The following is a 21,400-nucleotide window of genomic DNA, read 5'->3' as shown; positions in this document are numbered from 1 at the left end:
TGCCAGCTGACCACGATCCAACCCATGGTCCCCCAGTCCTCGACTCCAGGCCAACCCCAATCCTGAAGAAATGTGTCCAGCAGCCCCATGGGCCATGGTCCTCTGCTCCCAACTAGGTGACAGGGGGACAACATCTGTGGCTCATCACTCAGATGTCCTTCGGGGACTGGGAGGTGTTAGGAGTCATCCTGGAAGGTTTGCAGACCTCAGTTTTCCCGTCTGTACAATGTCAGGTGGACTCCATCCTACTGGGGATGCCCTAGGAAGCGACCACCTGGCACCATCCCCTCCACATGGGTCACAGCCGTCCCCATGGCTGGTTGTCCCCTGGGATGTCAGGTCCTGAGCCTCAGGAAAAGGGGACCTGGCTGGACCACCTTTAGGTGCAGCCCTGATGCAGACAGCACCTGGCTTGTGGAAACGCCTGGAACTGGGGTATCCTGAGCCCTAACTCTTGTATCTGGAAGACTAGGGGGGGAGGGGCTGGATCTGAGCCCTCCACCCCCACCCCTCCCTCATGCCCACCAACCCCACACCAGGCCAAGGGCTCACGTGTAGTAAAAAGACTTTATTAAGAAGGCTTTGAAGTCAAAAAATAAAACTCTTGATACAATTTTCTGAACCCTTAGGTCAGCTCAGCAAATATATAATCAGTAATTTAGCTGTGTAAGATTAAAGGTCCGTTACTTTATTTAAAATAAAATATATTTTAGTTTTCTTAAAATTTATTCCATAAAGTACATATTTCCCTATAAATTCCCTACATGTACACAAGAGGTAAAAAGTAAAAGTTTAAAAAAACAAAAAAATTAAAAAACGGTCAACAGAAACCACAGCAGAAAGGGATTAATAAAAAAAAAAAAAAAAAAAAAAGAAAGTTGTGGACGCCCCCTCCCCCCGCCCCCCTCCAGCCTGCGCGCGGCTTACATACTAAAGTGTAACCAGTTGGCCCCAAAAAGGGAGCCGTCCTCCTGGAAGTTTCTGCAGAGGTTGAGGCCGTGGGAAAACAAACACTGTCAAATCGATATCAGCTACGTACAAAAGGACAACCAGGAGAGTTGTAAAAATCGTGTTTTTTTTCCTTAAAAAGATCACCCTGGGGCGGGGGGGGGGGTGTCTTAAATAAAAAGTGCAAGCAGGCCTTTTCTCTCTGGTTTATTTTAACCTGTCGACTCAATACTGTCATTTGTTAAGAACTGAGGTGTCACTGGGCCGCCGGGTCGCCGTCTCCACGTTTGGGACCGGAGTTAAAGCTCGTCTGTAAACACTGGCCAGCCCGCCGCTCTCCCCGCCCGCCCCCTCCCCTTCCTCCCCACCCGGCCCTGCGTACCCACCCCGCGTCCGTGGACGGCTCTGGGGGCCGCGGGCGCGGCGAGGTGACCGGCTAGGAAAAGATATGAATGGCCTGGGTGGCAGGCGTGCGGCAGGCCGGGCACTCGGGCTCGCTCTTGCCGCAGATGCGGACGGCGCAGTCCATGCAGAAGAGGTTGTGGCCGCAAGGCACCAGCGCGGCCATCACCTCGCCCTCGGCACACACGACGCACTCCCGTGCCAGGGCCACGGAGGCGTTGGGGGCCGGGGCCGCCTGGGCCTTGCGGCCGCTCTCCGACGCACTCGAGTCCAGCGCGGAGCACGAGGAGGCCGAGGAGCTGCTGGGCAGCGAGGTGGCCGGGGAGAAGCTGGCGCTGCTCGAGAAGGACGCCAGGGAGCCCTGCGGGGGCCGCCAGGGCAGGGCGCCCACCGGGTCGGGAGCAGGGCGGCGGGCCAGCGGGAGCTCCAGGCTCAGGCCGCCGGGCTCGGGAAGCGTGGGCGAGTGTCGCGGTGTGCCGGTCCCGCTGCTGCGCCGGGCGCCTGGGGCGGGCGGTGCGGGGGCCCCGTTGACGGCCGCGCAGCCGCTGAAGGCGGGCAGGGGCGGGGCCCGCTCAAAGGGCGCCCAGATGGTGGCCGCGGTGGGCACGGTCAGGTCCAGCGCCAGGAAGTCGAAGCCGAAGTCGCAGTCCTCGGGGGCGGGTGGCCCCGCGGGGGCCCCCGGACCGTCCCCACCAAAGGTGAAGCCTCCGTTGCCCGAGGCGCCGTAGGGGCTGGTGGGGTCCGCGTCCGGCACCGGCATGGTCGGCCCCCCTCGGCCGCCCGCGTAGAAGGCCTCGGGGCCCCCCGGGGTGCCCAGAGTAGCGTCCCCCCGGAGGCCGGCCGTGGGGGCGGGGGGCCGGCGGCCCGGGTTGGGGGCCTTGGCCCAGAGGCCCGCGGCCGCCCCGAGCAGGTCCAGGCAGACGTCGGTGCCGTTGGAGTGGAAGTCGCTGTCGGGGCCGGTGTCAGCGAAGGCGCCCGTGCGCAGCGTGATGTGGGCCTCGATCTCCTCGCGCGCCCGGTCCACGTTCTCGGGCATGCCCGTCACAGCGAACACCGGCTCCTTGTCACGCCCGGGGGTCACGATGTACGTGTGCGTCCGTTGCTGGATGCGCTTGATGGTGGCGCCCTTGGGGCCCACCACCAGCCCCACCACGCGGTAGGGCACGCGCACCTGGATGGTGGTCTGTCCCGGCAGGTTGGGCGGGCCCTGCGCGGTACCGGGCAGCCCGCCCGCCTTGCTGCGCGTGGCGCGGATCACGGAGAAGTGCTCGGCGGCCGACAGGATCTCACGCTTGGCCATCTCCACGTCCTCCTTGCGGCCAGTCACGATAAAGACCGGCTCCTCCCCACGCACCGGCGTCTTGATGTACGTGTTTGTCTTGGCGCGCAGAGCCTTGATCTTGCACCCTGCGGTGGGGGAGGGGGAGACGCAGTGAGGGCAGGGACCCCTCCCCAGGACAGCCCCTCCTGGGCGGCAGCTGCAGGGGCCAGCCGGTGCGTTGGGTTAGGAGGCCCCACCTTCGGGCTGTGACCTCAGGCACTCGGCGTCCCTCCCTCCAGCCTTGGGCCTCAGTGTCCACTCTGGTCCTGCACCCCCCTGCTCTGTAACAGGGGGACTGTCCCAAAGGCAAGGAGGGACCCTGTTTTCGGTTGAAAGGTGTCCCCCCCAAATCCATATCCACCTGGAATGTCAGCATGTGACCTTATTTGGAAATGAAGTCTTTGCCGATGTAACTAGTTGGGGTGAGGTCATGCTGGATTAGGGCGGCCCCGAATCCAATGACCAGTGTCACTATAGAGGAGGGGCATGTAGAGACACAAGAGAAGATGGCCCTGTGAAGACGGAGCACAGGGTTGGGGTGAGGTGGACACGAGCCCAGGAACGCCAAGGCCTGTCAGCACTACCAGGAGCCCGGGGAGAGGCCGGAACAGATTCTCCCCTGGAGGGAGCATGGTCCTGCCGACACCCTGATTTCCACCCTGCAGAACTGAGGGTTCATTTCTATCGTTTCAAGCCATCCAGTTCATTGTACCAGACCTAGGACACTAATGCAGACCCTCTGACGCCAACTCCCCGACAGGAGGGGAAACTGAGGCTCGGATTGTGGAAATGGCCTACGACTTCTTCCTGACCATGTGACCCTCCCCCAAGAGCAGTTCCTGGGCCCCGTATCAGGATGCCTCCAAAGGCCCCCAGTGGTCCCAGCCTCTGAGGGGAAGCTTGGGGACACGGCCTTGTGGCTTCATCTTTGCTGCGTGGGCTGGGCTGGGCTGGGAGGCTGACCCTGCGGAAGGGGGCCAGGGTGTCCGTGGGGGAGAGGGTCAGTCGAGCAGGTTCTTTGACTGGGCGCCTCTCCCACCACCTAGGCGGCCCTCCCGAGGTCGACTGGAAGCTGCCCCTGAGACATCTAAACACCAGGCATGGCCGGCCCGGGGCCCTGACAACCACACCCCCGCCCAGGGGCCTTCTGACGCATCTTGAGTCCGGGCCCAGGAGTCTGGGAGGACCCCCCACCCCCAAGTTCTGGGGAGGCCAGAGGGACACAGGGATATTGTTTCAGTGCAAACAGAGAGCGGCATTGAGCGGAATAACAGCGTGGCTAACTTCTCAGCGAGGGAAAATACAAAGTTAGCGGGACGAGCTGTCTGCCTGCAGCCAAGGAAGTCAGAGACATGGGGCCTGGGCGGGGGGCAGCCTCACCCCCAGCGCAAAGAGGGCAGCAGCCCCCCCACCACAGCTGCCTCTGGTCATTGGTGCCCCTGAGAGGCACTGCCTCTCAGTGGGTCCAGGGCACCTTCTGGAGGTGGAAGGTTCTCTCCTGACTCACCCCTGCTCCCTGCAGGGCAGGAAGAGCCAGGAGACTAGGGTTCACATCCGGGCCCTGCTGACTGGCTCTGGCAGCACCTCCGCTCCTGCAGCCTCTCCCTCCCTGTCTGTGACCCGAGGCTGCAGGATCCTCTCTGGGGTACACCTCGGGGCAGGCTGAGGCTGCCTCTCAGTGGGTCCAGGGCACCTTCTGGGCCCCTCAGCCTCCGGGAGGAGAGAGCAACGCAGGGGCTATAATCTCCTGCCTGTGCCCAGAAGGTGCATGGACCCATTTCAGGGCTGAGAAAACCGAGGCTCACAGAGCAGCAAGGGGGTGTCCAGGAAAGGGTGAGCCCGGATCTGTGGCTCTCGTCAGCACAGGAGGTTGGGCAGGTGAACCCCCTGACCCTGCACTCCGGAGAAGGGGGTGGCCGTGGGCCTGCGGTCAGACAGAAAAGAATAAGTTCAGGGTAGGCCATGCCCCCTGCCCTAGGGACAGCAGAGCAGTAAGAAGGGACAGGTTCCATGTCCAGGGACCCACAGGGTGGACAGGGGGGTGGGTAACCAGAGGAAGGGCACAGAGTCTTCCAGGCTGTGCTTGAGAACTGGTGGCAGAAGCTAGGAGCCACAGATGCTTCTAGAGTGGGGAGACACAAGGGCTGCTGCAGCTGCCAAGCTGTCCTGGCATTCGTACTCCCCTCCCTGGTGCCCCGCACCCCACTCATGGGGTGGCTACAGTGTGCTGGCCCAGTGCTGGGATAAGCGAATCCTCACAACAAGGGGGGTGCTCTACCCCCGTCACAGAGAGGGGCTCTTCTGCTGAATCACAGGGCCACCCTAGTCTGCAGGGAGGGCTGTCAGGGCCCAGGGACCCCCAGAGCCTGCCTTGCTGTCTGCCATCCGCAGGAACCCAGGCTGATACCCTGGGTACCAGCGGGTACCAGAGGGACACGCGGTACCAGAGGTCAGCGTGGAGCCTGGCGACGCGGCCACCAGACTGCTCAGCGTGTAGGCCAGGGGTCAGCGCTCCCTGCTTGCGGCCTGCACCTCTGGGGGGCTGATACGCGCATTCACGTGGGGCTCGTCCTCAGGCTCCACCACTGGGTGGATCAGGCTCATGACCTCGGGCGACAGCCCCCAGCCTCGGCCTCCACAGGCTCCTGGACACTCAGCAGGGAAGCGGCTGTCTTGTTACAGGTCCCAGTGAGGTTACCGGGGACAGGGGCGGCAGGGGGTGATGTCCTGAATAGGACGGAGGCAACTGGGTGGCAGAGGGGAAACGTCCGGTCGTGGTCTCGTGGTGCCTGCCGGTAGCCGCAGGGCCCAGAGAACGGTTCACGGGTCCCCCTCCCCCCGGCTCCCATTCCTAACAGCGGGTCCCCGGGCCCAGCACCACGCCTGGTCCTCCTTGTGTCCACACATGGGGAGGACAAATGAATGACTGAACGTACCTGCGCCCGAAGCCAGAGGGCTTGCCACCTCATGGCCCCACCCACCCGGAGCTAGTAGAGAACGGTGTCCAGGGCATCCCTGTGGTCCTCTGCTCGTGGCAGTTAGGGCGACAGGTCACCTTGAGACTAAAGGCCCCCACACCCTTCTCTAGCTCCTGTTACCGAGGGTCCAGAGGCAAGGACCCCTAGCCCCACCTCAAGCCCCGCCCAGGCCCCACCCCAAGTTCTAGAACCTGGCTGAGCAGCAGGGAGCCCGGAGGTGCGGGCAGGAAAGTTGAGGCTGGTGGGCAGGCAGCTAACAGGGTGGGTGGGTGTGTGCTGTGCCGGGCACTGCCCACCACCCTCCAGCCCGCCCGCCCCGCAGCTCCAGGGCCAATGAGCGGCCGCCGGCCTGATGTCACCCTGCAAATCTCAGCCTGGCTCTCTAACAAAGAGAACAATGGGGCAGCCACAGGGACACTCCGACAATGCCGCTCCGGGACCCGCACACCCTGGGTCTGCTGCTGGCCACCTGGCCAGGGGAGGGCTGTGGGGCCGGACCTCAAAAGCGGCTTTTACAGGGGGGTCCTTGTGCATCCCCCAAATCCCTGACTGGGGGCTGAGAACCCGGTAGGGATCTTTTCTCATCCAGTCCTGCTCCCCATCCCCAGCAGGGTGCCCAGGCTGGCAAGTCTCGATGCACCCTCTTTGTGCCGCCAAACTTATCTCCTGACATTGCCGGAGCGCCCCCGCCCCCAGCCCCAGCGACCCCCCCAAACCCGAGCGAACCCGCCCCGTGCCAGTTTTGGGTGTGGAGCGGGCACTGCCCAGCCCGGCCCCCTTATCCCCAGGATGCCACCGCTGGCGGCCCAGGGCCCGGGCAGTGAGCTGCACGCAGGGGCCTTTCCCGGCTGCAGGCGCCCAGACAAAGGCGGCAGCGGGGCCGGAGCGCCGAGGGGAGGAGCGCGGGCTGCGCCCAACTTTCTCCCGCGGCCAGCGGCAGGACAAAGGCACACAGGCGGCCACCGAGGCCCAAGCCCACGCGGGGCGTGGCCGGGGTCTGGTGTCCAGCCGCGGGCTGGGCTGGGTAGGCCCTCCCGGGGCGAGCCATGCGGGGACCCCCGGGGAGGCGCCCCCGACGGCGGCCACTCACCCTGGCGACCCACGATCTCGGCGACGTGCTCGGAGCTGGGCACGGGCACGCACTCGGTCATGTTCACGCTCTTCTTGCGGCTGCCTATCACGCTCATCTGCTCGGCCAGCAGCGTCGGGGGACCCAGGGCCGCGGGGTGGGGAGCGAAGCCCGCGAACACGTCTGGCGGCGACGGCCGAGGCGGTGGCGGGGGGCTCACGTCGGGTTCCAGCAGCGGCAGCGGGCCGGTGGCCACGGCCACCCCGGGCGCGCCCGCCTCGGGTCCGTCGGGGGGCGCGGGCTCCGCCGCGGCCCCGCATTCTGCGCCTCCCGCCGCCGCCACCGCTCCGTCCCCGCCATCCGCGGCCGCCCCCTCCTCGTCCTGGTCGCCCGCGCCCCCCAGACCGAGCCCTGAGAGCTGGTCCAGGGCCAAGCGCAGCGCGGCGACCGCGTCGTCGGGCTCGGGCGGCGGCCGGGGCGCGGGCGCGGCCTCCTCGGCGCCCTCGGGCGGGGGCGGCGGCGGCGGCGGCGGGGGACCAGGGCTGGGATCCCCCCCGACCGCCGCCCCGGCTCCGCCGCTGCGCTTGCCCCCGCCGCCGTCGGGCTGTCCGGTGGAGCTGGGCATGGCGGCGCTAGCGCTCGGGCCCGCGCTCCCGCCCCCCGGCCGCCGGCCGCCCCCGCCGCCGCCGCCCGCGCCGCCGCCCTCCGCCTCTGGGAGCTCGGCCGCCGGCCGCCGGCATCCAGCGGCGGGGCGGGGCGGCGGCGGGGCTGCTCGGGCGCGGGCGGCGGCGGCGCGGCGCGGCTCTGCTTGCTTCTAGGCGGCGGCGGTGGCGGCTCCTCGGCGGCGGCGGCGCGGACGCTCCTTCCCTCCGCCCTCCCGCCGCCTCCCTCCGGCCGCCGGCCGCCCCGCCCCGGCCCCGCCCCCGTGACGCGGCTGCCGCCAACAATGGGGCGCCGGGCAGGGCGCACGCGCGGGGCGGGCGGGGCGGTCACGTGGCGCGGCCACCCCCGCCACAGGCTTTGGGGCGGGCCGGGCGCGGTGGCACGTGCGGGCGCGGCCGCAGGTAGGTGCCCGAGGCGGCCGGGGCCCTGGGGGCGCGAAGGCGCCTTGCCCTAGTCCTCGCCTCTGGGCCGGTGTCCCTCCCCCGAGGCCCCTAGCGCCGGGGCTGGCCTCCAGACTCTGCCCCCTTTCCCCCGCGCGATCCCCGCACGCACCTGGCCCCTAGGGCCCCGCCCCGGGAGGTCACGGGCACCCACATCCTCCATCCCGGGAGTGTGCCCCGAGCCGAGGTCGCGCCACGTGGTGGTGCTTCCCGGCTTGGGCTGGTTTCTACCCGCCAGAGCCCTCGGACGTGAGCACCGCCCTCTAATGCTCAGAGAGCAGCCTAGCGTGCCCACGCTTAAATCCAGCCTGTCCCGGTGGCCCTTCCTCCAGCGGCCTTTCAGGGCCTTCTTTTTTCCTTTGGGGCGAAGGAGCCGTCCGGTTTCCCCCTGTGGGATTTCTTTTGGTGAATGGATGGGCTGGGATAGACCCCACCCAGGTCGTCCTACCGGGTCTCCGAGGGGACCCGGACCCTCGTCCCTGCTTGGCTGCCGGACCTCAGGCCAATTGCATGGGCTCTTTGGGTTGGAGAAGGGACGGCCCGCCCCTTTTGTCCAGCACTGGCCTCTCACCTGGTCCACTGCCATCCTCACCCGACCTGGGTACCTGCCCCCCACCCCATGGAGTCCTTCGGCCACAGCTGTCCACGACTGGATGGCCCAGAGTTCGTCACCTCTCTTCACGAACTCTGTCTTCCCTGGCAGGTGCCCCTCCCCCTCTCTTAAGGGACCCCAGTTCCTCTCTTAAGGTCTTGGACTTCTCTTTTGTGTGCTTGAATGCTCGCTCGGAAGTATTAATTACTTCATCATAACTTATGTTCAGGGACTTCCCTGGTGGTGCAGTGGTTAAGAATCCGCCTGCCAATGCAGGGGACACCGATTCCAGCCCTGGTGGGGAAAGATCCCACATGCCGCGGAGCAACTAAGCCCATGCGCCACAACTACTGAGCCTGTGCTTTAGAGCCTGCGAGCCACAACTACTGAGCCTCTGCGCCTAGAGCCTGTGCTCTGCAACAAGAGAAGCCACTGCAATGAGAAGCCCACACACTGCCACGAAGAGTAGCCCCCGCTCGCCGCAACTAGAGAAAGCCGGCACGCAGCAATGAAGACCCAAGGCAGCCAAAAATAAATAAATAAATTTCTAAAAGAAAAAAAAAAGGAAGAGGAAGGGGAGAAGCATCATAAATAACTTTAGAGACATGGAGGAAAATGCCAGAAGCCACCAAAACTGCTGAAAGGGGGTCTGGTCCGGGGAGCATGGGGCTGGGCATGGCTATTTTCCATGATGGGGATTTTAGTGATTTTTTTTTTTTTTTTTTTTTTTTTTAGCTACACATATATTAGTTTTAAAACGTGTTGAGGCAACACTGTGATGAAAACACCATGGCCAGTGAGGCTCGGTGGGGGCCTGGGTCTGAGCTCGGCTGCTGGGCGCCCCTCCAGCACTGTCCAAGGCGGGGTGGCAGTGGTGCCTCATCCAAGGTCATGTTTTTTTTTTTAAGATGTTGGGGGTAGGAGTTTAATTAATTATTTTTGCTGTGTTGGGTCTTCGTTTCTCTGCTAGGGCTTTCTCTAGTTGTGGCAAGCGGGGGTAACTCTTCATCGCGGTGCGCGGGCCTCTCACTATCGCGGCCTCTTTTGTTGCGGAGCACAGGCTCCAGACGCGCAGGCTTAGTAGTTGTGGCTCACGGGCTTAGTTGCTCCACGGCATGTGGGATCCTCCCAGACCAGGGCTCGAACCCCTGTCCCCTGCATTAGCAGGCAGATTCTCAACCACTGTGCCACCAGGGAAGCCCCAAGGTCATGTTTTGAGAGAATAATAGTCAAGGAAAAGAACTTTGTTGCCAAAGAATATGAAACCACAAAACTGCCTTCCCTGCACCATTTCCACTTTCAGTCTTCCCTCTCCAGTTATTAAAATGTGCTTGTGGCAGTTGATTTTGGAGTGGGCTCATGGTTACTTTTGTGAATTGGGTTGGGTTTGAAATAAAATTTACATGCAATGAAAGGCACCTGCTTTCACTGCCCTGTGCGTAAGCTCTTCCTGCCCAGATGAGTGGCTGCAGGACCCAGTTGGCTCTTCCCTCTCTGTCGGTCACCTGGACCAGTTTTGCCTCCTCTGGGGCTTCATGTAAACAGAATCGATTTTTTTTCCCCCTTTTTGGCTGTACCGTGGCACATGGAATGTCCCTGACCTGGGATCGAACCTGTGCCCCCTGCAGTAGAAGCTCGGAGTCCTAACCACTGGACTGCCAGGGAAGTCCACGGAATCACTTTGTACTCCCATGTGGGGTGAGTTTCTTGCATTCGGCCTAAGTTGATTTTTGTCATTTTTTAAAGACTCCCGGCCAGGCAGCTGTACATCCAGGCTCCTTCATGGGCCCATGTGGGCTGCCTGCTCTCCCCAAGGCTGCCAGGGACCCTCTGTCTCCCGCCAAGCTGGCTCCCCACACCTCTGGGGCCAGGATCTGTGCACAGACGTCAGGTTCCCTGAACCCCTGATACATATATATATATATTTTTTGATAAATTTATTTATTTTTGGCTGAGTTGGGTCTTCGTTGCTGTGCGTGGGGTTTCTCTAGTTGCGGTGAGTGGGGGCTACTCTTTGTTGTGGTGCGCGGCCTTCTCATTGCAGTGGCTTCTCTTGTTGCGAACCACGGGCTCTAGGTGCGCGGGCTTCAGTAGTTGTGGCACGTGGGCTCTAGAGCGCAGGCTCAGTAGTTGTGGCGCACGGGCTTAGCTGCTCCGTGGCATGTGGGATCTTCCCAGACCAGGGCTTGAACCCGTGTCCCCTGCACTGGCAGGCGGATTCTTAACCACTGCGCCACCAGGAAAGCCCCCTGATACTGTTTTATTTTTAAAATTTGAGATATAATGCACACATATTAAGGTGCACCCTTTAAAAGTACACAATTCAGTGGTTTTTTTTAGTAAATTCAAGAGTTGTGCAGTCATCACCACCATCAATTCTAGAACATTATCAGGAATTCCCTGGTGGTCCAGTGATTAGGACTTGGCACTTTCACTGCTGAGGGCCTGGGTTCAATCCCTGGCTGGGGAAATAAGATAGATCCCGCAAGCCGGGTGGCATGGCCAAAACAAAAAAATGATCATCGGCCAGAAAATGAAACCCTCTACACTTGCGCCATTACCCCCAAGCCCCCTACAGCCCCAGCCCTGGCAACCACTCATCTACAGATTTACCTTCTCTTGACATTTCACATGCACGGAATCAGACACCGTGGCCACAGCAGTCAGGGTTCTCCAGAGAAACAGAGCATAGCAGAGGTTTATCATAGGAATTGGCCACACAATTATGGAGGGCTGTGTGTGATTCAGTCTGAGGCCAAGGGCGCGAGAACCAGGAGCTCCAGGGCAGGAAGAGAGGGACGTCCCAGCTTAAGAAGAGAGAAGGAACTTGCCCTTCTGCTGCCTTTTTGTTCCACTTGGGCCCCTGATGGGTCGGATGACACCCAAATGGGTGAGGGTAGATCTCTCAGTCTACTGAATCAAATGCTAATCTCTTCCAGAAACATCAGCACAGACACACCCAGAAATGTTTTACCAGCTATCCAGACGTTCCTCAGCCCGGTCAAGTTGACACCTACAATTAACATCACAGCGTGCTTCTGTGTCTGGCTTCTCTCACTGAGCGTCGTGTTCTCAAGGTACATCCACGTTGTAAACGAGTGTCAGGGCTTCTCTCCTTTTCACGGCGGAGTGATGCTCCCGCGTGTGGAGGGACTAGATTTTTTGTATCGATTCATCCCTGGATAGACGCTTATTTCAATTTTTTTTTATAAATAAATAAACACATAAATGTATTTTTGGCTGTGATGGGTGTTCGTCGCTGCGCGCAGGCTTTCTCTAGTTGCGGTGAGCAGGGGCTACTCTTCATTGCGGCGCGCAGGCTTCTCAGTGCAGTGGCTTCTCTTGTTGCAGAGCACGGGCTCTAGGTGCGCGGGCTTCAGTAGTTGTAGCACGCAGGCTCAGTAGTTGTGGGCTTCAGTAGTTGTAGCACGCGGGCTCAGTAGTTGTGGCTCGTGGGCTCTAGAGCTCAGGCTCAGTAGTTGTGGCGCACGGGCTTCGTTGCTCCGCAGCATGTGGGAACTTCCCAGACCAGGGCTCGAACCCGTGTCCTCTGAATTGGCAGGTGGATTCTGTTTTTTTTTTTTTTTTTTGGTGGTACACGGGCCTCTCACTGTTGTGGCCTCTCCCGTTGTGGAGCACAGGCTCCGGACGCGCAAGCTCAGCGGCCATGGCTTACGGGCCCAGCCGCTCCGCGGCATGTGGGATCTTCCCAGACCGGGGCACGAACCCGTGTCCCCTGCATTGGCAGGCGGACTCTCAACCACTGCGCCACCAGGGAAGCCCAGCAGGCAGATTCTTAACCACTGCGCCACTGGGGAAGCCCAAGTTCCATCCTTTTAAAAAATGTGTTCCTTCCACCTTCATGGAGAAGGAGTAGGGGATGTTGGGGAGGAGTGAGAACCCGATTGGCAGGGGTCCTGTCGCAACCCTGGAAGGGGATGGGGGAGGATCTAAGAGGTGGCACCGGGCCACAGTCGACCCCTAGTGACAGGTAACAGCTGCACTGCTGCCCCTTCCTGCGCCAGGACCTGAGCTCAGGTCCCAGGGCGGCTGGAGAAACGTACCGTTTTTGGTGAGATGCTCTCACTTACGGTGTGGAGGCTGCTCCGGCTGCCCTGGCGACCACACCCCAGCAAGGCCCTGTGCCCGTCCTCCCTGCCCCCTGCCCAGGGCTCTGAGAACAACAGTCTCTGTGGGGCAACCTGCTTCCAAGTCCTTCAGTGACCACGGAGGATTGGGAACGGGTTGGGCTGCCGGGGAGCCTGGGCATCAAACACCTGAGCTCAGCCCTGGGGGCTGATGTGAGGGCAGGGGCTGGGGGGTGGGCGGTGAGCAGATGGGCCTCCAGCCGGCATTCAGTCAGGGCCCTGGACCCGGGGAAAGGCCTCACCCTCTGTCCTGACCTGCCCGCTTGGGAACCCTGTGGCCCACCAGCCCGAGGCCTGTGGCTCCTGCAAAGGACTGCCCGGCACACAGCCGGGGTGCCAACGCCACACCTGGATTCTGACGGGGACCATCTGGGGGCTCGGTGCAGGGGAAGACGAGCAGCGCCCAGGCCCCAACACGCCACTTCCATATCCATCGAGAGGTGCCCGGATGGAAGGCCGGCTGTGCTCCGTTTTGAGCCCCAGGTAATTCATACAAACAGCCCTCCCGGCCACGGGGCGCCCACCCACTGGCTCTGGGCCAGCGACCAGCCCAGGACACAGAAGGCACACAGAAGTAGGTGCAGGGAGCTGAGCCGGTGCGGCAGAAGGGCAGACACCACAGCCTGGTCCACAGCCGACTGGCCCAGGACAGGTGAGAACGGGCGGGCAGGCTGAGGGGAGGATGGGGCGTGACACGGCCTTCCCGCCTGGGCCCCGGGGAGAAGGTCAGGGCACTGCCCGCGCCCTCGCTCCGCTGCCTGGCGTCCTTTGTGGGGACGAAGGGCCGGAGGCAGGGCTCCCGAGGAGCTCAAAGGCCAGGGAGGGACACACGGGATGATCCAGACCCACGCTACCGCTCCAGTGGGGCAGCACCCTCCTACTGCCACCAAAACACATCCCTAAGGCCTTTTGGAAAAATTGCTAGGACCCAGGAAGGCGGTCCCTTGCTGTGGTCCAGACTTCACGAGCTGCCCGTGACCAGAGGGGGCCAGCCAGCTGGCCGTGATCAGGAGGACAGGGCACGGGGACAGGGACAGCCCCGGCCGGGCTTCCTGCAACTGTGCCCACCGCCAGAACCAGCTCCCGCCAGTCACAGCCCCCGAGATGCCAAAGAGTGATGGGCAAGAGGCCGGCAGGAGACTGACACCCCGTCAATGGAGAGTCAGCCCGGCGAGGGTAGGGGGGCCATCCCCGTCTGAACTCACCCCATAGCTCAGCTGTCTCCCAGTGACCCAGACGCGTCACCAGCAGAGAGCAGCCTTCAACGGCCCCGGGGCTGATGCCCGACCAAGGTCAGAACTCCCCCCAGAGTGACGGCCCCCATGCCACTCCTGTGGTGGAAGGGACGGCAGTCAGAGACCAGGACTGGAGTCTTTTTTAATGGCTGCATTTCAAAGAACCATGTTTTAACCGGGAAAGCTCCCCAGGAAGGGGCTGCATTAGTGCAACAAGTGGGAGCCTTGACGCCAGGCTCTCCAGACACGTCCAGGTGGAGACTTTTGGCCCAGGCCGGCCGCCGGGGACTCAGGCTGGGGGGACACGCGGCCCCTCCCCCGCCCCGGCGGGGCACTAAGGCACCCGGCCCGCTGGGGTGGGCAGAACCCTGTGCCGTCAGCAGGCCGGCGGCTCGCAGCCCTCAACCTGCAGCCCTTTGCTCAGGAGGAAGGCGTCCTGCTTGGGGTCCCGACCCAGGAAGAGCCTTAACATGACACTGGCGTCCTCGGAGCCGCCGGGCCTCAGGATGCAGCTTCTGTAGTCCATGCCCACCTGCCGAGAGGGGGCGGGGCTGCAGGAGGGTGGAGTACCCCCTCCCCTGGCTCCAGGGGCCATCAGCATCCAAGGGAGGGGATCTGGGGATGTGGGTGTGGCCACCTCTGCTGTGGCTGAACAAAGGGCAGGGGAGCAGATCCAGGGCAGGGCCCTCAGGGCTGGGCACGCCCAGGCGGGTGGCACAGGCATCTAGGCCCAGGCCGAGGACCGCCATCTTGGTCTGCGCGGCAGACCAGCCTCTCACCTTGCCACTCAGGACGCCCTCCTGCTTGAAGCGTGTGTGGAACATGTCTGCGGAGTACACCTCACTCCACAGGTAGCCATAGTACTGGGCGTCGTAGCCGCCTGCCAGGTGGCCGAAGGTCGCAGGCATGTTGGTCCCTGGGACACACGCGGAGAGGCTCCTGCCCAGCCCCCTGGCCCCTCAGTGCCCCTTCCCGAGAGCGGGGGCCTCAAAGCAGCCCTGTCTGAGACCCCTGCCACTAGAGGGAGAATTGGCCCAACACCTCTAGAAAACGGACCTTGCAAGCAACTCAGCGCAGGGACACAAATCTTTGCCCACTTTCTGCTGAAGCTCACGAGGGTTCACCCCTAAGCCTCTTACAAGGTCAGTGCCGAGGCTCCGAGGAATGAGTCAGGGCTCGCCCTCTGCCACGGGGAGAGCGCGGGTTAAAGCGCTCACGAGGGAGCGGTGTCCGCACCAACACGCACGCGCAAACCTCGTCGACGTGTTCCGTCTGGGGCATGAAGCCCTCTCCTGCCCCTTCCAGGCTCTCCAGAAAGCACGTGCAGGGCCGCCCACCCCACCCTTGGCCTCCACGGGCCACAGCGGGAGGGACCGGCCCAAGAACTGAGGCGGGAAGAGGCCAGAGGTCTGCGGGCCTTGGCCGGAGGGTGTCAGCTGGTTCCCCTTCACACGCCACCAGATGATCCTTCTGACCCGGGCAGTGGCCGCCACCCCGACCCCTAAGGTGGGCCCAGCTCGCACGTGGCTACCTGGCGTGGCTGGGACCCCGAGGATCTCCTGGGAGAGGCGGGCATACTCCTCGGCCGGGTCTGCGGCTGTCTGCGTGTGCAGGGCCTGGTCCACCTTGGCCAGGACGATCTGGCGCAGGTTGAAGAGGCCTGGGGGGCGGGAGGAAGGAGACATGGAACTGGCTCTGTGTCCAGGCCGCCCTCTCTAGCCGGGCGGTCCGGGAGCCCCCTTCCCTTCCCTTCCCTCGGCCCGGCCGCACCTGTGTTGGCCTGCCGGGACTTGATGAGTTTGTCCAGCAGCTCCTGGGGGACGGCGCTGCCCGTGCGGTAGTGCTGGGACATCCTGAGCAGCGGCTCCACCTCCCACACCCAGTTCTCCAGCATCTGCGACGGTGCCTCCACGAAGTCCCGCTCCACGTGTGTCCCGCTGAACATGGCAAACTCGGCCTGCAAGGCGGGCTGTGGAGCTGCAGCAGGGCCCACCCTGGACCCCAGACCTGCCCGGGACACAGAGCCCGCCATCCCGTGGATCACTGCGCCCCTTCCCCACCCATGGAGCCAACGCTCTCCAGCCAAAGCCCCGCACCCAGGAGGCAAAGGCGCGGACACGGTGCATCCGGATGGCGGCCGTTGGCAGGCGCTCTTTGCTCCTCTTTCGTGCCTGAAATTCTTCCTGAATACACGGCGCCTGATGCAGTGCGGCTGGAACCCAGGCCCGGCAGGTGTGGGTCCACACGGGCCCAGTGACCCGGGCATGTCCTTCCCAGGCCCCAGGGAGCAGGGCAGAAGCTGCCTCCTCACTCCTGGGTCACTCGACCCCCAACTTCCGGTTCCAGCCCCAACTGCAAACAAGCGTCCTTCTCACGGTTTGCTGAATGCCCCAATGTGTGCATTTTTGTGTTTTTGGGGTGATTTCTCTGCTCAACACGGCTCCGAGCATACAGCTGAAGTGTTGGCTGGTGTCCCAAGTGCAGGAGGGCGGTGACGTGCTCACGGGGACAGTGCGTGTGTTAGATAAGCTTCCTTCAGGCGAGGGTTACAACCCCGCTGTGAGCAAATCAACAATTGCTATCAGACCAGGTGTCTTTAAACAGAAACACACATCACACGTGGCTGCGTGGGGATCGGTGGCGAAAACGTAGTGACAGAGGGTGACTCCCAGCCTCACACCACAGACAACACTCCACCATAGTGGACAACAACAAAATGAAAGGCTTGATTACAAAACTTCTAGGCAGAAAAGGCAGAAGAAACTAGGCAGGAGAAACTCAGTGCCTCGGGTTAGAGAAGAATTTTTTCCATAGGACACAAAACGTGGAAGAAAACAGTTAATAGACTGAACTTCAAAGTCAAAACCTTCTGCTCATAAACATACTAGTAATAAGAGGTCCCCCCACACACGGGGACGTCCCTCAGCCACGCAGACGGGTGAAGCCCTGACACTCGCTACAGCGTGGACGGACCCTGAGAACACGACGCTCAGTCAGAGAAGCCAGACACAGAAGGACACACGGTGTGTGATTCCATTGATGGGAAACGTGCAGAACAGGCAGATCCACAGACACAGAGAGTGGGTTCCTGGTTGTCAGGAGCTGGGGAGGGGAGTGATAGCTAAGGGCGTGAGGGACACTTTTGGGGTGATGGAAATGTTCCAAAACATGGCAGTAGTGGCGGCTGCACAGCTCAGTGAACTGTCCCCACGCGCTCCGGTGCAGCCTGTGAGAGCATCGCTCTCAGGACGGAGAGCTGACCGCAGGAAGACTGAGCGAGCAGTGGGTCCTGGGCCCGGCCGCTCAGCTGGGGGCCCCACGTGGGGAAGTCACTGGGACTTGCTGAGCCTCCACGGAGACTGGCAGCAGCCCCAGGGCCTCAAAGGGTGCGGCGCTCCAGCCCCAGAGCCTTCCCTCTGGTTCTCATCAAAGGCTGTCACCAGACTTGCAGGCAACGTTCCTTTCTTTTTTTTTTTTTTTTTTTTTTTTTAAAGGCAACTCTTGAGTACATGTACTTAACATGTAGGGAACCAGCCCTGACACCTTGATCAGTGGCTTCCAGCCTCCAGAGCCTCCAGGACATCCATTTCCGTTGTTTACATGCCCAGCGCGTGGAGTCTGATGATGGAAGCTGACGCTGAGGGCGTCGCCACGTCCGGGGTGACGTCAGCTGAAGAATCCCGCGGCGAGGACATGCCTGAGGACCACGCGCGCCCGGGCCCTCCCCACCTCCTGCCCGCAGCCCAGCGCCCGCACCCACCTGGGAGCAGAGCTGGTGCATCACGTGCCCAAACTCGTGGAAGTAGGTCTCCACCTCATCGTGCTGCAGCAGGGAGGGTGCGTCGGGCGTGGGCTTGGTGAAGTTGGCCACCATGGCTGCAATGGCGATCTGGCGGCTCCCGTCCTGTCGCAGGCAGCCCGGCTGCAGGCCGAAGCAGGCCGCATGCCCGTACTTCCCTTCCCTGGGGAGGGACGCGGCGTGAGGCCCAGCTTCCGCAGAGGATCCCCGGCCCATGGCCGACATGTTCCCCCAAGCACACACCGAGGGTAGAGGTCCAGGTAGAACTTGCCGATGACCTTGCCCGAAGCCGTGTCCCGGACCGTGTAGAGCGTCACGTCTTCGTGCCACACGGTGGCGCCCTCCTCCAGGTCGAAGGTCAGCCCCAGCAGCTCCTGGTAGATGCCCAGCAGCCCGCGCGTGACCACCTGCATGGGGAAGTACTCCTTGAGCAGGTTCTGGTCCACGCGGTAGCGCGTCTCCTCCACCTGGTTCATGTAGTAGCGCATGTCCCAGGCGTTGATGCGCCCATCAAAGTGCAGGCCCCGCCTCTGGCACTCGGCCTTCTTTAGCTCCAGGATCACGGCCCGCTCCTGCTCCCCGAGGGGCTTCAGCTTCTGGGCCAGCTCATCTGCGGGCGGAGGGGAGAGGCTCGGCTACGTCCCTGGGGCGGCCCCCCAGCTGCCCCCAACCCCGTGCCCCTCGAGGCAGAATGAAGGGTCCGGGACGGCGACCCCCAAGGGCTGACACAGTGGGGTCTCAGGCAGCACCGTGTCCAGTCAAGGTCCGCCTGACCCCGCTCCCCACTGGGCCCCAGGGGGAGGCGGGGTTACCTAGGAAAGTGGCCACCACCTGGCTGGTCTTGGCCATGTTCATCTCCAGCACGTAGTCGGCATGCGTGCTGAACCCCAGCAGGCGGGACTTCTGGGCCCGCAAGCTCACCAGCTCCCCGAGGATCGCGCAGTTCTCCTGGAACCCAGAGACGGCCGGCACTGGGGACCGTGGGCCATGCCCTCCCCGCGGGGCCCCGGGCCAGGTCTCTGCGGGCGGGCAGGGCTCTCAGGCCGCTGGCGGGCACAGCCAGTCCTCCTCCCTCCTCCTCCTGGCCTGGATTTCTAGACACTTTGGTGCTGTCCTACCACGTGGTCTTTATAAACACAGGTCCTTTGGAACCAGAAAGGGTGTGAACCGTGATGGGCTCTAAGCTCGAGGGTGGGAAGCAATGCAGCCAGGCTCTCCAGGAGCCACCAAGGGGCCTCCCCGGGCTCAACAATACAAACCCGGCTGCCGTGCAGACAGCAGCTCATCCCCACGGCGCCCGAACGCCCAGCCCCTGGACGGTGAGACACCTGTTGCTGCAGGTGGCCCATGGCTCGCTGCTGAGGCCCGGCCCCAGGCTTACGCCACCTTCTCTGGGGCCACCTCTCCAGTTCTGCTGTGGGGTTCTCCTGGGAGCCCCCAGTCACCACAGGACCAACGTGGCCTGTCTGCAGCCCAAGGAGGGGACGCAGGACTGTCCCCCGTGCCCCCCGCATCCCCCGCGAGGCCAAGCAAGCACCAGTGGTATCTGCGGGGAAGATGAAGGGCTCATGCACAGCCCCCATCTACTGAAGATGCTAAGTGGCAGAAGCACAGACTGCAGCCACACGCGGTATGGACCAAACACAAGCGTCCACGCAGGAACCGATGTCTGGATGTCAAGGCTGTGCCCGGGCCACAGCGAGAAGGCCTAGCCCACGTGCTAGGCACAGAGAGGGGATGGGGGGCCATCTGCGAATCCGAGCTCCTCGGGCATCCGGCAACACCGCAGAGGGAGAGGACCTGAGGCTAAGGCTCGAGAGCGAGGGCGCAGAAGGGCGAGCTCAGGAAGAGGCTCAGACCCCCGCCCCGGGGTCCTGGGGGATGCAGCCAGACCCCTGGACACCTGCTAGGGGCAGAGCGAGCTCGTGGCGCCCCTCCGGGCACTGAGCCGGCAGAGGTGGGCTCCTCACCTCCTTGCACCGACAGTTGAAGGCCTCCTCCACCTTCCTCCTGGTCTCGGGCACGTGGCATTTCTTCAGGAGGGGGAAGTAGTGCGGGTACTTGAGGGTGACCTTCAACTTCTCATCCTCGGTCTTCTCCAGCGAGTTCAGGAAATCCTCAGGGAGCCCTCCTGTGGGAGCCAAATCGGGGGGCTCTGAAAGGACCCGTGGGCTGCCTGACCGAGGCGGGAAGGGAGGGCGTCCCTCCCGCATGGGAAGTGAGGAACGGGAGCCAGCAGGGAACACAGTGCCCGGTGCGGCCTACCCACATGCCCACTTCCCAACTCGGCACCCAAAGGAGCCAAGTCGAGGGCTCTCCCACCTCAGACAGCTGCTGCTCTCCTCATCAGGACGCCCTCAGGGAGGAAAAGCTATGTTCAGCTCCACCCAGGCCAGCCTGCACCCGAAGACGGCATCCACCCTGGGACAGGCTCCACCCCGGGACGGTGTCCACCCTGGGACAGGCTCCAGCCCAGGACAGCGTCCACCCCGGGACAGTGCCCACCCCGGGACGGCTTCCACCCCAGGACAGGCTCCAGGCTGGGACAGCGTCCACCCCTGGACAGGCTCCAGCCCGGGACGGCGTCCACCCCGGGATGGCATGGGCTGCTGTCTCCTCTGTGTCCTTTCTGGGCGGATGGCACCAGGGGAAGGCAGAACCCGCCAGGCAGCCCTGACTGGGTGGTGCCCCCGCCCCATCCCAGCTGTCAGCACTGCTGCAATGGCTGGCCTCCAACCTGGCCTGTCCTCCTAGCATGGAGACCTGGGTGCATCGCCCTCAGACTAAAACCTCCAGGGACCTGTGCCTCACAGCCCGGGCGATGCAAGGCCACCACCCCTCACGCCCCGCTCCGACCTCAGAGGCCAGTTCACTCGGAACCCTGGCCACCCAGCTCAGCCCTGGGGCCTGGGCGCCGAGGGAGGGGTGGAGGAACCCCCGAGGATCCCCCTCAGGTGGGCTGTCTTGGCAGGCCCTGACAGGTGTGCCAGTGACGCGAAACCTAACCCAACAAGAAACAGCTTAGGGAGAGCTGCCCTCACCCTGAACCGGCTCTTCCTCCCTACTGGGACCGGAAGACCCTGTGACTCTCTCCCAGCCTCACACTTATCCGGGAGCCGGTTCTCACCGTCGGACAAGGTGGTGAAAGCATGGAAGGGGCGCCACGAGGCGAATCCCTAGGTGCTCGACCTGAGCTGAAGGCACTGGCAGGCACTCACGGATGTGTGTCTGCGCGTGTGTGTGCACCGCTCTCGTCGGCCGGGGGCGCCTAGAAGCAACAGCTCCCAGCATCTGGGAGCACACCCAGCAGCCAGACCTCAGTTCTGACTATCCTGCCAGGGCCGGGCTGGGCTGGGCCAGGGAGAGGACAAAGTGAGCCCGGCCCACCCTGTGTCAGATAGCGGGTGCTTGAAGAATCACAGGGACACGTCCACTTGAAGGGGCTCCGCGAGGCCACGTCGGAACAATGAGCATCTAAGTAAGTGATGACAGCAGGGGACCGTACCCCACCAGAAAGACCAGGACCTGGAAGCCCACGGATACAAAGACATTGGTCAGCAAGTACTGGGTAGCGGGGCGGGGCAGGGGGGTGAGTTCTGACTTACAAGAAGATACAAACTAAGAGATTACACAGGACTAGTGGGTGAAAACAAATGAGAGGAACCGACCTCCAAGGTTCTCTGGAGAAATGACTGACTATGAACAGAGAATGGCGCCTTTACAGAGAAGACGCCTAGAGGAAATTGCCTTAGGACTGAGATTTAGGGAAAGAAAGCAAAGTGTTATGTGCGTACATGACTCTCTC

General features: G+C 62.7%; 2 protein-coding genes and 1 long non-coding RNA gene across 8 annotated transcripts in view; 1 reads left to right on the top strand and 2 right to left on the bottom strand.

Moving 5' to 3' along the window:
* Positions 1-553: 553 nt before the first annotated feature.
* Positions 554-7,369, bottom strand: MEX3D (mex-3 RNA binding family member D). The gene is made up of 2 exons (XM_024134485.3): positions 6,740-7,369; positions 554-2,757 (listed from the first exon to the last, which is right to left on the bottom strand). The coding sequence occupies exons 1-2, from the start codon at positions 7,341-7,343 to the stop codon at positions 1,385-1,387; spliced, it is 1,977 nt and encodes a 658-aa protein (XP_023990253.1). The 5' UTR covers positions 7,344-7,369; the 3' UTR covers positions 554-1,384.
* Positions 7,370-7,746: 377 nt separating this feature from the next.
* On the top strand, positions 7,747-13,482 carry LOC129391719 (uncharacterized). Its single transcript, XR_008616356.1, has 4 exons — positions 7,747-7,782; positions 8,643-10,111; positions 11,353-11,490; positions 12,948-13,482. It is a non-coding gene; the product is annotated as an uncharacterized lncRNA (long non-coding RNA).
* A 437-nt stretch (positions 13,483-13,919) lies between these two features.
* THOP1 (thimet oligopeptidase 1) overlaps positions 13,920-21,400 on the bottom strand; it is an 18,275-nt gene continuing 10,794 nt past the window's right edge. The window contains exons 6-13 of one of the 6 annotated variants that reach the window (XM_007120467.4): positions 19,566-19,726; positions 18,408-18,543; positions 17,839-18,205; positions 17,557-17,758; positions 15,567-15,753; positions 15,328-15,456; positions 14,576-14,712; positions 13,921-14,328 (exon numbers count right to left, since the gene is read on the bottom strand). In XM_007120467.4, coding sequence (XP_007120529.1) covers positions 14,173-14,328; positions 14,576-14,712; positions 15,328-15,456; positions 15,567-15,753; positions 17,557-17,758; positions 17,839-18,205; positions 18,408-18,543; positions 19,566-19,726 — 1,475 coding nt within the window. In that variant the 3' untranslated portion in view covers positions 13,921-14,172. The other 5 variants (XM_028500811.2, XM_055081648.1, XM_028500812.2 and 2 more) reach the window with 5 other exon arrangements.

The sequence above is a fragment of the Physeter macrocephalus genome, chromosome 2 (assembly GCF_002837175.3).
Source record: "Physeter macrocephalus isolate SW-GA chromosome 2, ASM283717v5, whole genome shotgun sequence".
Classification (NCBI taxonomy): domain Eukaryota; kingdom Metazoa; phylum Chordata; class Mammalia; order Artiodactyla; family Physeteridae; genus Physeter; species Physeter macrocephalus.
Note: the sequence above shows the minus strand (reverse complement) of the source record. Positions and strands in the feature narration are given on the sequence as shown.

Bases quoted from the DNA above. Each gene is read 5' to 3' on its own strand.
- MEX3D (XM_024134485.3), bottom strand. From the start codon at position 7,343: ATGCCCAGCTCCACCGGACAGCCCGACGGCGGCGGGGGCAAGCGCAGC. The intron at 2,758-6,739 runs GTGAGTGGCCGC...CCCCCACCGCAG, and splicing joins CGAGATCGTGGGTCGCCAGG to GGTGCAAGATCAAGGCTCTG.